The following is a 16,556-nucleotide window of genomic DNA, read 5'->3' as shown; positions in this document are numbered from 1 at the left end:
GCATCATTGGGCTTGTCTTAAGCACAGCTTTTGGAAGAGCAGAGACTGCTTAAAAAGATGGGTGACGATGATGAGGGGAACAGATTTAACACAGAATGAAGGATACAAATGGAAGGAAAGCGAGAGTGTAAGTCATCTTCCAAAAGCCCCGAACGTACTTTACAACAATATGGAGTCTTTCCCCTGGATGCCTTTGAATGCCAATGCACTGAACAATTGATTTTGTTTTGAATTCAGTTTTATCTTCTGTATGAGTGCTTGAAAAATGATATTTCTACTTCTTCATTTTTCTTTCACCTGCCAGGACTACAAATATGCATATCATCCTTTAATTATAGGGCTATAACATAATTTACATGACAGTTTGCTTCTGTGACATTTTGGAAAGGGCTAAATGAATGCTGGGAGGCAGAGGAGACTTGCAAACATCGTGTTTGTGCCCAGAATACAGAGACGCAGAGAAAAGGTGACACAGTCCCAAAGAGCCCAGCTGCACTTGCTTGACTTTTTCAGCCCCAGCAAACAGTGAAGCCTGGAGATCCTTCAGTCTGCAGGTTGCTTATATATATTTGCAGTAAATAAAGTCTGTTTTTTCTCAATAGGCAGAAATCTGAATAATATGTAGCTTATAATTATTTTATTTTATTTTATTTGTTTTTTTTCCCTTTGATTTTTAGGTTAGTTTTGAGGTCCAGAACTATTGTCAAATATAGTTTTCAGTTTTTGAATTCAGTAGTTCTCATAAATTTAGAGATGTCACAAATTAGGCTGAATTTAGCAACTTAAAACAACTAGCAATGAAAATGTTATACCTGTGGGATACAAGACTCCATTTGTTTATTTTAACCGTCTATACTTTCACAATTCAAATTATTTTATTTATGCTGCACCACTTCACAACAAATTTCATCATATCAAACTTTAGTCTGTAATGTCAAAAAAGTTACATGTCTGATGAAGCCCAACTGGCTTGGGTTGGTCACTGACTTTGCCACATGCTGAGCAAGTTCATGGTGAAAGTGGGAAGGAACAATTCTCATTTAACAGGAACAAACTCCCAGCAGAACCCAGCTTGGTGAGAGGAGCCTTCTGCTATGTGTTTGGAAACACATAGCAGATACAGAAAAAGTAGACATGCTACTCCAGGATTACTTTTTACATTAATTAACAAAGAGTTAATAGCAGTTGTTGTTCCTTTAGTGGCTTCATCTAGGAGAGAAACGGCGAAGCATAGAAGTTATTGTAGCAGCAACAGCTTGCTGCTACTTCAGGAAGGTGACAGCTTAACACCAAAATACCAGGCTATATGTGGTTTTATAAAAAGAGCAAAATTGGTGGGGACACTAAAATAGTTAATGGCAGCAATAATTACATGATTGGACAGTAGTATGAGGGGACAAAAGCTAACCTTAGTGTTACTATGAACGAGTCAAAATGGTGAACGCTGCATCAGCCGACCTGATCAGCTGATTATGAGTCCAACACAAAACAACCACAGCAACGCTCTCATCTTTCATCCCTTTGGAGACATTTGCAAAATCCAAATGTTTCATTGGGTTTAGATGGAGTTCAAGTAGAATAAGGACTTGCAGCTGCTGAAACAAATTAATGCAGCTAGAAGCCTGGAGGAATGTTATCAGTACTTGGCTTGATAACATGGAAGTTAAATTCAGCTGAGACAATTTTGCCAGTATTTATAAAGGTGAATGGTTAATAACAACTTAAATAGAGGTGCATACCACTGATTTATACATTTTTAAGCTGGTTTTAAATTACTTAAGTCAGTTAAACCGAGGGATGGGGAGGGGAGAAGGAAGAGTTTGTCTGACTTGCAGGTAGCCGTCCACCACTCTGGGAATTTAATCACTTTTCATAGAACTGGCTTTGAAAAATAATCACAATCCCTTTAAAGGGGTTTAAGCAACAATTATCCAGACATAAACAATATACACAGATACTCATTTTCTTGCCATTGAGTGTTATGCAGGATTTCACTTATAAGAAGTACAAAGTTCTGTTCATACTGATTATAAATTAATTTACTCCTGTTCAAAGTCCAGCACTTATAAATTCATTTCGCTAGTTTGCCTGCATTGATTATAATTAATTATTATAATCAATAATTAATTATTCAAGAACTCAAAAATCCATAAAAGGTCACCTACATGCGTATTTACAATGTTTTATGCATCTTTCCTTTTTTGATTGTAGGTTGCTCAAAAAGTCTGCAAAATGTCTTTAAATTTTTTCAAACAATAAATCAAAGAATTTGATCGGGATAAAATGCATGTCTTGACAAAACAAAATTGTGGTTTTGTGCACAAAATCAACTGGACTAAAATGTTGACTTGTAAATAAAAGGTTAGGATTTTTCTTTTTTGATAAACATTGGTCATTGAGAATGTTTGAAAGTTTTTACGCTCTCTTCCTCTTGGATGGTGACACCTGGGCAGCAGGCCGCACATGCTCAACACTGCAGTGGCTTTTAGCTTTGAGGGTCAAGACCTCCAGCTGTTGATGGGAAAAGTTTGGGTTCTGTTTAATAAAGGTTTGACAAAATTAGCACTGGCATAATTTCATTTCAGAATTAAAAAGCAACAATTTCCTTTTACGGATGCTCATCATTGTGAAATATAGTGTTTAATATCACCATAACAAGACACAGTTTAAGTTCCTCAGCTGAAGAACAGCCTATTTAAATTCAAAGTTCTTAAAAATCACAAACACCTCTAACATGCATATTTGAATATAATGTTGCATGCACGATTACTTTAATAACGGAGGTACTTTAATCATTAAAATACTTTTAGAATCAGTTGAACTGCTTGTTACAGAATATGTTTGTCCTGTGCAGTAATAAGAGATGGCAGCTTTCACTGGTCAGCTGTCTGTCTGCAGCGACACTTAGCTGTAGAAACGGAAGCAATGTTTTTGCACCAAACACAAATATTTCCTCTTTTATTCCTCAAATCCCACTTATAGTATAAAAGGCTTAGACTTTAATTTTCAAACTTTTTATTTTTATTTTTTACATGTACTAGCTTTAGAGAGAGATGTTTAAAATGTATCACAGCTGTAGGAAATAAAGTAGTTTATCTAAAAAGAAATCTGAAATTGGCCCATTCTTTACTTTTTAGCTGCGGCTGCAAAATTATAACCACTTTTTGTGGAGAACTGATTGATGTAGAGTGTTCTTTGATTGAAGAGCTCCACCGATTTTCCAGGGAGAGCTGAAGAAATATGAAAACAAGCCCAAAGGACCTTGAAGATTTGCTACAAATGATTCAGTTTCAAACTGAACTGGGGGTAAATATCAATTCCTTGTGATCCCAAACTTAAATCTAAAATCCCAACAAGATAAAATCAGGCAGTCTGAAGTAACAAAACACCAAGTGTTAATGAAACCATCTTTAAAACTGAAATCAAAAACCATCAAGTGGTTTTATACTCACTGGTGGCTTCAAACTAGTAAAACAAACCAGGGCTTTCCCTGAGGGCTGATGTATTTCATATGAAAACATAACGCTTCATCAAACCCTGCTCCACCCACTCCTGTGTCTCACATCAATGAGATGTCAGAGGTGTGTGTAAAGGTCTTGCCCCTTTCCCCACCATCAATAGTTTTAGGGGCCTGGAGAATATCCCTCATCACCCCTCAGCTCTAATTACCCCTCAGTGAGTCCTCGGAGACAGACGCTCTGGGAGCTGAGCCCCATTCGTCACAGTGCGTCTGCACAGTGGACCCGGTCTGGGGAGGAAAAAAAGCAAACTGTCACACTCGGCTCTGTCATATAAATTCTCCTTCGTCTCAGTTTTTCTGTTGCAGCTGCTCCCCCGCCAACTGTAGATGCAGACTACATTAGGAAGCCCTTTCACATGCAGCCACCAGCATTTGGCTGTAATTTGTCTCGGCTAGGGGAGCAGAGGGCAATTTACATGTGAAAGGCCACGCCATATTGAAATATTGTAACTCTTTTTTTTTTCTCTCTCTAAGGGTTGCCGATACCAGCTTTACAAAATTCAGATTAAATGTTTGCTGCCAATATGAGAATGGAGTATTCTTGTACTAGTGACATAGTTGGCTTTATACCAACTTTAGTAAGAGTTCATAAAAACTGGGCTCTCCTCATCCTGCTGACCCTTTAGAAACTAACTTATCTTTTGTGGCTTTTTTTCAGCAGAGAGATGCAACATGGGAGCAATTTTGATCCACAAGCTTATTTCATAAATGCCAATATGCTTACAAATTCAAGCTTTAACATATTTAGTAGGTGATGCCTTAAAAAGATCTGGTTTAAAAAGATCACATTCGAGAAAGAATAAATAAAGTGTTTAAATAAATTTGACTCTTGCAGTGTTTCATTCTAACAGACATTGAAATTTAGAAATCAATTACAAGAACTGTGAAAAAATTAAATGTTTTTATTAACTGAGGCCAGTCCAGAATAAAACATCACTACTTAAAAGAAAAACTCCACCTTTCATTCAGTTTATTCATCATCTCACTTAATAAGAAGCTATTACCAGTTTACTGACTCCTTTGTGTTTGTTTATTTTTCCAAATATGATGAATCTTTTCTCTGTTGAGATATTCCACTTTTCTCATTCATATGTTTACACAACGTTACTTATTGTTTAGATTAATTAATATTAGGTTTATCTTTTTTTTTATTTTTTTTTTTAATTTATTGCAGCTTTTTTACTTTGCTTTTCTTTTTCCACTGAAATCCAGGGGCACCTTGGATATCATCTTTGGGTTTTTCTTTGTGTGCAAATGTTCACTGGATGAAAAGAGAGCGACTGAGCGATGATCTATGTGCATGCATGCGTGCATGTGCATGTGTTTTTGATGAATGCGCAGGAGTGCATGGTAAAGGTGGAAGTATACTCCAAAAGAAAATGCCAGTTAAACACCAAGGCGTACAGAGGCGTCCTCATTTGATGGATGATCTGTTCAGTGCTGCAGGTTTAGAAAGGTCCATGCAGCCACAGGAACAGAAATAGTTTCTGAACCCTGAGAGGATTCCCACCGAGTGCCCAAAAGAAAGGTCTTAGTGAATCCCTTTGTTAACTCAGGCACTAATATGCGCAGCATTTAGAAATGATTCAAAACCGAAATCAGAGAAAGAAAACTGCATGTCCTCATGTGAGGCATGTATATGGATTCTTCGCTAAAACAAAAAGGGAATATATTGCCAACCTGGGTTAGTCGTGGTGTAAAAGATCTTTATATGCAGCAATTGCTAGTTTTTGTTCCAAAAAAAATGTGACAAATATGTTGTAAATAAAGATTTAGGATAGTTTTTATATATTAAATTATCAGTGGAAAGTGGATGGCAATGAAAATAGTGTAGGTTCAATTTGGAAGGTGTTCAGAAGCAAAGAAAGTGAGACCATGATAAATCATTTAAAAAATGTTCCCTGATCCATTCAGATGAAAAACAACTCTGTTGGTAGAAAATTTAAAACAAAACCTGGTTTCTTTAGTCATCACATCCTAAATCTAAGTTTTAGGGACCCTATGATACAACAGTGAGTCTTATCGAGTTCGCATCTTCAGTCCGCTATAATGAATATGATTATTTGAACTCAGCTTCAGCTTAGCTAACAAGATTTACATCTTTTAGCAAAAGTCATAGTTTGCAGTGGCGTTTAAAAGGAGGAAAAGGTTCTTGTTGTCTAAAGGTGTCACTCAGCAGAAGGGATCTTTGGTAAGGATGCAGCAAATCATGAAACAAAAGCCACTTTGCAAGTGGAAGGTGGTGGTGGAAGCATAATGCTCTGGGCTTAGTTTGTTTTCAATGTCATTTTAAAATTTTTTGTAAAGGTGGGTAAAATTACTAACAGTTTCAAATTTCCTTCAGCCTGGTGCTCCATTTCTAAAATCAACTGGGATAAAATGTCTTGAAAAATGTTGTCATGGTCTAATGTCTGTTAAAACACAAACCCTTTCAATTCAAACCTAGATTTTTACACCTTTTATATCCACTGTTGAACATTAATGCGACACTTAATGGGGAGTAGTCTTAATGGGGAGGGTTTTTCTTTCCAAGACAGTGAATTTGTTGTCCAGTTTTTAATTCAGCCACCCCACTTTGAGTAACGTTTGCACCAATCTTTGCTCCTGTCAAAGTGTGCAGCAAAATTCAGTTTGAGTATACGGCTGCCAGAACTGTATGCTTGCACATGAAAGGTTGCTGTGAGCTGCATAGGCGTGTATGTTGAATGCAGGCGAGTGTGTGTTTGCATCTGCATGCAGAACAGCATAGGTGAATGTGTGTGGTGTCTGAAATGAAAAGAGGCTAACACTGACTGCGTGTGCGTGGATGTTTGAGTGTGTGTGTGTGAGGCAGCATTAAAATAATCTCATTTAATTAAATGATTGAAGAAATACCTACAACACTTTATTTAGGGTGAGCTGGAACAGATTGATAAGAGCGTCTTCGTAAATTGCCCATCGTTATAAACATGTCAGTCTCATATGTGAAAATCTGTCGGGCTGGGCAAAAACTGCAGACACATAAAGTGTGTATTTATCTGCTATTTAAGAGTTGCGGCAGTAGAAAGTCTTAGTCAGCGAAGCTGAGCAGATGAAGTTGCCGCCATGCTGTGGACAGATTTGTGAAAAGAACAGAAGATGCTGTCCATACATCACCCGAGTCGCAGGTCATTCTCCAGGCCTGTGTCTCTATCATCACAGTTACCGGGAACAGGACATCACGACTTTCTGCTTTGCTGTGTATTAATCAGTTTTTCTCTTCAGTTTTCCGCCTGGCTCCTCTTTGCTTCACTGCAGTTCATTTACAGGCCTGTGTTGCACTGGGAGAAATGCATTTCTGGAAGTGCCTTTGTTTTCTAAAACACATTCACGCACTGAATTAGAAAGACACGATAGCAGATAAAACAAAAGGATTTTTGCCGTTTGACCTGAATGTCAGAGGCATTTTAAGGCCATTTTTATGTATCTAAATTTTAGAGAAATTATTCCTTTTTTTTTTTTTAAATTCCCTTGTTTGAGAGCAACAGCGGTTCGCTGGGAATAAGTGGGTCCAAATATTCACAGCCAAAGTCCTTCCAACAAAAATCTAAGAGAGGATGGAAGAATAATTAGCTCCATTTTGAATCTTATGCTTTATTCATGCAGTTTAATTTTTTGTGGACAATCGAAGTACATCATGTCCCACTGAGCCCTAATACAGCTGGAATTTTGTAATTATGTGACCATTAATTTCGTCTGAGTACAATTTCAAGTCTTCAACAACCTCATATTTTATGCATATGTTAACCAGACTGCTTGAATTATGACCAAGCTGCAGGAGTTCTGCCCGACCCAGACATCAGCACAGATGTCGCCGATGTATAAACGCTTTATTTTAATTTATGGAATCTGTGACAAAATCTATCCACTTATATATGATTTTGACCCTCCTTCACTCTGGATATCCACCTACTGTCTTCTCCACTTATGAAGATTAATGGGAGTCCGGCCCCAGCTTGACGTATTGCTGCTGTCGTTTTCTATTTCCTTCATCTTTCCTGCTCTTCACCTTCATCAGTTCATTTTTTTTCTAACTTGCTGCTTTTGTCTTCCACAGGTTTATCTGGCTTTGCTACGTTGAGACACTTGCAGGTTCTCTGTGCATGATATCATGTATCTGTAGGTGTGACTCCTGTGTGCTCTGACAGATAAAATGTAATCTGTTTGCAGAGAGAAGGCGTTTCTAATTCTCACTTCTTTTAATGCTTGTTTAAATGGCTCCTCTGGCAGTTCTGGGGCCAAGCAGGCTTACGTTTTCTTCTGAGGAGGAGCTGAAAGATGGGACGAGGCACAGAATGGGTGTTTATGTGCGCAAATGAAAGGTTTGCAGTGGGGCTGCATAATCGGCCCAGCCCTATACGCTTCTCAAAGATGCTGCAGGACAGAACTGCAGAGCATCACAGTGCCAGCAGAGGGGCATTTACGAGAAACTGCTGACATAAACGCAACAGTTTTTTTATTGAAAAAAAAAAAAGTAAAAAATGCAGTGATGTGTGAGGACAGGCAAGAAACAAGTTGGAAAAAGGCGATTAACAGCTTTTGGTGTTGATTTTTCTTCCTTTTTTCCCCCCTGTATTCTCTGAGCCATCGGGTCATGGGCAATAAACCACCACAAGCAGCATGTGTGGATGGCTACAGGCTTTTATTCTGCTAACAAGGGCAGCTTGACAGGGTGCAGAGGGCACGTCTGCATCAAACCTAAATCAACCCCGCTTCAAACCAGAGTGAGGCCGACTTTCCATAATGATCTGAATTGCTCTGATCACTGTACTTTCAATAGACAATAGACATAAAGTACGGTACAGTTTAAACCCTCACTATGACAGGAGATTTAGTCCACGCCTAATTCTCTAAAGAAAACTACGGAATATGTTCAGAGGGAAAGGGTTTCACTTTCTTGCCTTTGCTTGTTTTTTTGTAATTTTATTTATTTGTTCTTTCTTTCCTTTATACTGATTAATAGATTTTTAGTCTCTAACATGGAATGGATATTTCTACTCTTCCAGGGGAAATAATTAAAGACGATACATAATTATCCTCCTCATTGGGGAGGATAATTCTTCGAATCAGGAATCTCCAGATCTGGACCAACCTGCTCTACCATCTGCTGCCAACAGAACAGCTATAAATGGCCATTTATTAAAGCAATATATTTTAAATCATTCAATTTGCCACACACCATGTAGAAAGTACAAAAAAGAGAACTGTAAGAAGGTGCTCAGATAACCACAAAATTGAACTTTCATTTTTTTTTTCTACATGTGAAAATCTTAACGCCGCACGTCACCGTAACCTGAAAACGCCATCGTCATAATGCCATGTGATTCTGTCAAAAACCATTCTGTGGAGACGCTTTTCTTCTGCAAGACACGGAAACATGTTGGTTAACTGGAGGGCAGGACTTGGACCTGTGGAGGTGGCTACATATAATCTGTGACTTGATAATCAGTGGCGACTTTAAAACTCATGTTGAAGAACAGTCTCTATTCAATCTGAGCTCAAACTGTTTCACAAAAATGAAGGAATAGATGCGAAAAGTTGATACAGACACAGCACCAAAACAGATGCAGCTGAAATTGCAATGAATTGCAATGGTGAAAAGGTGGTTCCACAGAGTATTTGCTCAGAAGGGCTGCCTTGTACCACAAATATTGGCAAAATGTGAAAAGGTTTTTGGAGAAAGAATTCACTTGCAAGGCACCACACCTCTGCCACAGTTGTGCTGAGCACCTTCACACTCAGTGATGCTAAGTAAGGTTCTGGTTTCTGGACTTCTCATAAGACTCTTGCTGATGCTAATTGAAGGAGTCATGGTGCTGAGCCAGAACCTCCTTTCATTTTAGCATTAGATTCATTCAACTTCCCGAGCAGCAGCCACAGCAAAGTCTTTCAAGAAAGAAAATAAGTACATTCTGAGGTTAGCTCTGCGCTAACTTTAGGGTGTCCTTCCATATTTTGTTGTGAGTTGAGTTCATCTCAACAGGGTCGGCGAAAGGACATTTTTGACATGATTTTCTTCCCCTTTCACTGAGGACCACAGGATAATTTGTCATCTCTTCATGCACATTAGTGTCCATGGTACCCTGCTCCTCACTCTTTCTTTGCTGAGCTCTCATCACTCTCCAGACTAAGTGCTGTGGACAGGACAGTCGTCCCCACGTGATGTTTTCGCTCAGGTCACGGCCTAGTGGCATTGAGTAGTGTATAGCTTTCTTTTTTGGTTTTTTTCCCCCCTCCTTTCTCTCTCCTGCTAGCATTTATCTCTCTGCATGGTTTTGGCAGCGATGTGCTTTTCCCAGCATTTAGCCAGGAGAGGGAGAGCGGAGGGGAGAGCCAGAGAAAAGGGGCCTTTTCAAGCGAGGAATGACGGACGGTTTATTAAAAGAGGCAGGGCCTTTTGAGAGGCTTCCCCCCACCCCATCCATACCCCATGTGTCTGGCCTATTGTAACTGGGCGGTGGCAGGAACCCCCCCCCTCCCCCCCACCACCACTGCTAGGCGCTTTGTCACTGTAAGTCACCTCACTGACTGAAGCAGAGCCGCTCGGTTAAAAAGAAAAAAAAAAAAAAACACACCCATTCGCCACAGTAACTCTTCACCATTCTGGTGCGACCTGGTCCGTGAAAAAAATGGATTGTCTGGCTGTCACAAAACATACAGGAGACACAGAGATGGGCGTGACACACTGGGAAGGAGGGACAGGAGAGAGGAGGGAGAAAGTTAAGAGGGACGTGGAGGTGGAAGAAAGGTAGGAGAGGAAGAAAGCAGGGAAAAACTTTTAGGCAAACAAGTAAATATTAAAAAAAAAATAGCAAAGAAGAGGCATGGATGTCTTCAGGACCTCATCGGGAGACCTGCTTGTTTTTAAGCTGTGTGTTAAATGTGCGTCTTTAGATACAGGCAACATTCCTCTAGAGATAAACCCCTGGGCCCCCATCCACTGAGCCCCCACCCTCTCCTGTCTCTCCACCCACCATGCCTAGTCAAGTGTGTATGTGTATTTGTCTGGCCGTGAATGCGTGTGTGTGTGTTTATGGTGGACGGGGGTCTGCGTGTCCTGTATCGCAGCACTCGCAGGGGGCCACAGAAAAGACAGCTGTGTTTCTGAGAGAAACAGAAAACTTAAGGAAGGGACAGTGGAGGGCCAACAGGGATGCCAGTCAAGACCGTCACTTTTGGAGTGAGTACCGCACACTCTGCCATCCGCCGCCTCATGCTGCTCTTCTTCCAGCCTGACTCAACCTCCTCTTACTTTCTCACTCGTTTGTGCTGTGCAACTCTCTCCAGCTCTAATCTCGTCTTTCTTACTTGTTTTCAGAACATTTTAACCTTCTTTTCTCAGATTTACTGCGCATGTAACCATCTCTGTGTTGGTGATAAACCTTTTCTGACTTCCAAGCTCAAATCTGTTTCTCTGTTTTCTTGCTCTCTAATATTTAAATGATAATGCATTGCTATCGACTCATTATGCACTTGGTTACTATTCAAGACATGGCCCATGTCTGTGCTCAGTTTGCAAAAAGCCATTTTTGTTTGCCCTCTGTCCACAATAGCCATTCTGGAGACTTTTCAGCTTGTTCTTGTTTCCAGTCATAAATTAGCATCTGAACATGGCGCCTGTCAATATGCGGCGTGTTTAGGAACATTTTAGTAGAAGCTTCTCAGTGGGGTTGGTTGCTTGGGAGGATCCTGTGGCACATGTGCATCAAAGATTAGTGTAAGTGCGTCTACATTTGGGTGTTTATCGTGGCGTGTTTTGGTCTTTAATCTTGTTTTTGGCTTCATTCGGACGTCTGTTTGATGTTCAGATTGAATGATGTCAGCCAGGATTAGCTGTGGTAAGCAAACGGGAGGTCAACAAAATGATCACTGGGTCAGTTAACGAGAAGTTTCCAGTGTAAAGAGTACGGACTGTTTGACTTACTGAGCCCAAGCAAAATAGGGTGGATACCTACAAGGGTCCAGTGTTTATTTTGTCTCTTTGATAATACAGGGGAGGATTCATCAGGTTTTACAGTGATGCTCATGATGCAACTCCTAGAAATACGTTTGTCTGACGACGAATGTCATTCTGTATAGTCAGCTCTGAACCCTGTTTTTGGCAAATAGAAAAAAGTAAACAAAAAAAAAACAGTAGGGAACAATTAAGCCTCCTTAAGACTAACTTTATGAGCTCAACAAGATTTGTTCCTTTGTCGCTCATGGATTTTAGGAGTGTCGATGTACCACAAAACAGAGAAATAATGCCGATTGATAATAAATTTTGACTCAGATTGTTGGATGAAAAACAGACAATGTTTTTGCAATATATGGTATTCCTGTTTTAGAAAGAAAAAAAAATCACGGTTTAAAGATGTGGGTTTGAAATAGCAGCAAAATGGATGGATTAAACAAGTTTGTTAGACCCAGGAAATTTCAGGGAAAGAAGTACCAGATTTTCTGCATCATTCTCTGCATTCAACCTTTTCACCTCCATCCATAGTCTAATAAAGTAGCTGCTACATCTAGGAAATATTCATGGGATGGAAAAACATGGATGAAACATCAAAAAATATATTCAACTTGACATGATGACTTCAGTGTTGTTTACTTTAGCCCCAAATTGTTCTCAACCCTACAATATTTAGATTTAAATTAATTTCCACTAAGAAGTTTGTTTTATTGCTTGTCTGTTTCATTTATTTTCTGGAACAGTGCAAATTGAATGTCAACTGATTAAAAAACATTTTTCTTTACCTTTCATTAATAAATTAATGTTAAATTGTTTATAACCTTCTCCAAAATAAATGAAAAAAAAAAATATTGGGCATTACAGCAAACAAACCCTTCCTTCTTTCAATTGTTGACACGCCGTTTGCATGTTTCCATTTTGTCTCTGGATGATTTATCTTTGGTGATAAACTCGACATGATCTAATTTTTAGCTCCCTTCACAGATTTTGCATCGGATTCAAGTCGCGACTCTGGTTTGGTCGCTCAAGAACACAATTTTATTTCCTCCCAGAAGTACCATACACGTAAAAGAAAATATAACTTTAAGCTATAAACTTAGCTCTACCTAAATATTAAAAAATCTTTAACTTACCTGTATACATGGAACATTTCAGCAAGAATATACTACTATTAACATGAACGAAGATTTTAATTATTCTAAATGACCAAAATCACAAAATGTTTCTTGTATATACCAAGCTCATTGAATGAAATAATTTTAACATTTTTTCTTGAAAAAGAAGCATGTGACACTTATATTACACTTTTTTTTATTTAGCTTTGTGAGATTAAAGTCTCTTTTGAAAGCATATCAAGAATACATGTCAATACTATGAAATATAAAATATTGACAAACATTTTTGTTCTGTGTTTTCAGTAAGTTCAAAAATATATAAATGTATGGAACTTCCCTCATATTAGAGTTCAAATACAGTATTTAATGTTCATATTCATTTGAATGGATCTTTTTTCAAATATATATGTATTTCACACTGCATGCAGCATGTAGAACAAAGGAGAATAACAAATGACTTACAGTTGTGTAACTGTGCAGCAGAGCACCATTTGTTTACCATATCTTTATCCTATTCTTATAAGTCTAGCCCAACGCTATCTTCAGCCTACGGCTCTCACCCGCTTTGTCATTCACAAAAGATCACAATAACCGTAACAATAATACCCATGACAATCTCATCTTGAGGCACAGAGGCTGCAGCAGGGCCAGTCATAAAGAGACAATCTGTAGGCAAGGCAGAGACAAACAGTGGGCTGCAGAGTGGGGGTCCCCAGGAGTGTGAGAAAGTAAATACTGAAAGTGGGACACTCCACAGACGAACGGTCAGACAGACGAGGCTCGAGGTGGAAACTTCAGCAGCTCCGTCCTCATTCACTGTGTCCATGTCTGAGCATCCCCACTGACACTTCTACGCTAAATACATCTCTGTTGCTGCAAACAGGCTGCTGCCAACTCCTCAACAAGCTGCAGAGGGACTGCAAGCAGTAAAAATAGAGGAACATCTATTTTTAGGGCCAAAAAGAGCAAGTCAGCAGAGAGAAAAGCGATGAAATGGTTATTAAGCTCTCTGCTGGCATTACCATAGCCGGCATTTTGTGTTGCCCTTTATGAAAAAAACTTTATCATTAGTCTAAAACAGATCTAGATATTGAGTAATGGGAGGTTTAAATAGAAGACTCTCCAGGCTTATGCAGGCAGCGTAAGCCTGGAGAGTTTTATTTATTTATTTTTTTTAAGTTTAATAAAGTTTTGCAAGAAAAGCAACACTTGTCATAGCTGAACATGTGTAGACTCCTTATTTTCCTCGTTTTGCTGCGTTGGCACTTTAACTATTCATCATTTGCACCTGGTGCTGCATCAGCAAATTTCCAGGTTTATTTATATGTTTGTGTGCGTGGGTGTCTGTGTGTCAGTGTTTGTGTGTGTGTCCACAAAGGAAAGACGTCTTTAGTTGGAACCTGTTTGCTCATTTTTTAAAGAAATCCTCATATTTCAACTCAAGTTTTGATCACTTGCTGATCTAACCAGCATTCAGGTGAAACGTCCCAAACTTTTCATTTAAGTTGTATCAGAAACAATATTGTTGGGCTTGTATTTGCCCAGCAAGGGATGTGAAGCAGATTAAGGATCAAATCCTCATTAAGTGCTGGAGAAAGAGCCGGTTGCATTAAAGAAGTGATTCAGTAAATGGTTTAAAATATGTACATTTTGGTTCACAAAGTTCTAGTTTGTAATGTAAGATCAAGTTGTTACAAGAGCGTGAAGATCTGCTTTCAGCTGTGTAAGTGTTCTCATTCATCTTATTTCTATCCCTCACACATTAACACACACACACACACACACACTGAGGCTGACTCATTCACATCTGCTTCAAAACTCTCTTGATTTTGAATGGAAATCAGCATCATAAAAAAAAAGAAAATATTTTTGTCCTGTTCGTTTGGAGCACTGATTGCTCCATGTGCATGCATACACACACATGCATCTTTTTGAACACTGCAGTGCACTAGTGAGGGGTGATGTCATTCTGTCTGCTGCGGCACCAGCAGAGGAAGCTGAGCAGGAGAAACAATAACGTAAGAGACGTGAAGGTGGAAAAGGGAACGGACGTAACAGAAGAAAAAAAATAACGAGTGTTGGGAGGATTTGCTGTGATGGATGACGCCGAGAGATTAATTTCGATTGATAATTTTGAGCTTCATTATGAGAAGCTGTGCACCAGTCTTAGCCTGAGGACAGCTGCACATTGTGAGCCATTGTGTTTTGATGCTACCCGTGTTAACCAAAAAACGCTTCTGCGCAGGCTATTGTCTGCTCTTTCAACTCTGAACAGTGTGATTAATGTGCTTGCTTGGTTCTGCTCAGTCCAGAAGGCTCAAGCTCAACCACTTTCCGTGGGAGATACAGAAAAGAAGGGAGGCATCATTCATTTAAATCCAATTCAGCTAAATGTACCTGAGGAGTTGTTTCATCACGCATTCCTGTCATCTCTTTATATAGAGCAGGCGAACTGCACCTGTTTATGTGTGAGCCCGGGGATGGGTGTGGTTCTCCTGATTCTTTATCTCGCCGCACCATGCGCTCCCTCCTTGACGTCAGCTGGTAATCAGACAAACGCATGAAAATGCAGAAGTGCGCAGTAGGAAATCCTTGCCGTGAAGGGAAATTCTTCCTGCAGGGCTTTGAGAATGAGTTGCTGCTGTTGTGTGGACATCTGCAGACTGTAAAGGGGCTCACATTGAGGTCAGCATGGTGTTAGGTACGCTCCAATTTTTCACAAGAGCATCCATGCTGTGTGAAGTTCTTTTCTTTTCAGCAGTTTGCTGTTTCTGTGGTGAACAAGATGTTTTGGATGTTGACAGGGTCAGCAAGAACCAAATATAACAAAAACACAAAAGCTTTGCAAATAATTTGCAAGTTTTACATTAACAAGAGGATTTGGACATTGAGAAAAAGGACATTAGTCTGTTGTGTGTGTGTGTGTGTGTGTGTGTGTGTGTGTGTGTGTGGCAACTCTGCATTGGTCAGTTATTGACCCATCAATAACTGCACACAAATAAAACAGTCTGATATCCGTCCTGCACTTCCTCCATTATGTAGACCTGTTTTGGCCAGTATTTGTTGTAATATTACATATTTCCTAGCCTGGCCATAATCTCCTTGTGTAATTTCACTCAGAAACCATTCTCACTTCCAACACATTCTGGGCTTTCTTCACTTGACTTAGATTGTGTTTGGTAGCTTTTTCTACTGGACCAGTCAGCAAGCAGAAGGAGAAGTTGTGCACATTGACGTTGATTTTCTGAGCTGCTTTAGAATTGTAGCCTGCCAGCAGTTTTAGGTCTGGCAGCGGAGGAAGTGAACGAAGCCATTCAATCTACGTTGGTCATGCTTCCACATACTGAATTAACATAAACAGACGCCTCATTCGGATCGGCACTCCTCTCTTGTCAGTGGAGGATGGTTGTTTACAGAGCAGGCAATTTCCGGTTAGTTTCTTAGTGTTAAATTGGAGCATTACATACGTAAAAGGCAAATGCTATCAATTGGGTCAAATTTCAATTTGAAGGATTTCCTGGATTTCTTCCACGCATCCAGGAAGAAATCGTTTCTCAACTGCCGAGATCCCAGACCTTCTGGAAGAAGCAAAGTGTAGCACAAGGCTCTGGTTTTTACCAGGCTACATATTTTCATGTGCATAATACAAATTAAATCAATATTTAATTTACGTTAAATTAAATATTGGTTGTTGTGCTATTGAAGTCCCAATACTCCGAGCCCAGAGAAAGTTTGGAGTTTTCAAAATTTTCATCTGCTGGATGTGGCACAGAGATATACGACGCTGCTGCCATGTTTATTGTAATGTGAGGATCCAAATACAGGATGGGAGCAGGCAGGATAATGTCTTATAGTAAAAATTAAACAACAAAATAACAATTCGACCAAAGAGCATGATAAGGGTTGACTGAAAATATCATGCTCAAAGAAGAAAGCAGTGACGACTGACAGA

At 39.4% G+C, this 16,556-nt stretch overlaps 1 protein-coding gene across 5 annotated transcripts in view; it reads left to right on the top strand.

Moving 5' to 3' along the window:
- Nucleotides 1-16,556, top strand: part of LOC106962348 (ankyrin-1-like) — a 78,300-nt gene that overhangs the window by 48,093 nt on the left and 13,651 nt on the right. The window contains exon 1 of one of the 5 annotated variants that reach the window (XM_015056723.1): nt 10,344-10,718. The exons of the other annotated variants lie outside the window; for them this stretch is intronic. Coding sequence (XP_014912209.1) covers nt 10,692-10,718 — 27 coding nt within the window. The 5' untranslated portion in view covers nt 10,344-10,691. Of the gene's footprint in view, nt 1-10,343; nt 10,719-16,556 lie in introns of those variants that run through there. 5 annotated transcript variants of the gene reach the window in all.

This window comes from Poecilia latipinna, unplaced genomic scaffold, assembly GCF_001443285.1.
Source record: "Poecilia latipinna isolate Pla-1442-1.1 unplaced genomic scaffold, P_latipinna-1.0 Scaffold1401, whole genome shotgun sequence".
Classification (NCBI taxonomy): Eukaryota; Metazoa; Chordata; class Actinopteri; order Cyprinodontiformes; family Poeciliidae; genus Poecilia; species Poecilia latipinna.
The sequence above is the reverse complement of the archived record's forward strand: the minus strand, read 5'-3'. Positions and strand labels throughout refer to the sequence as shown.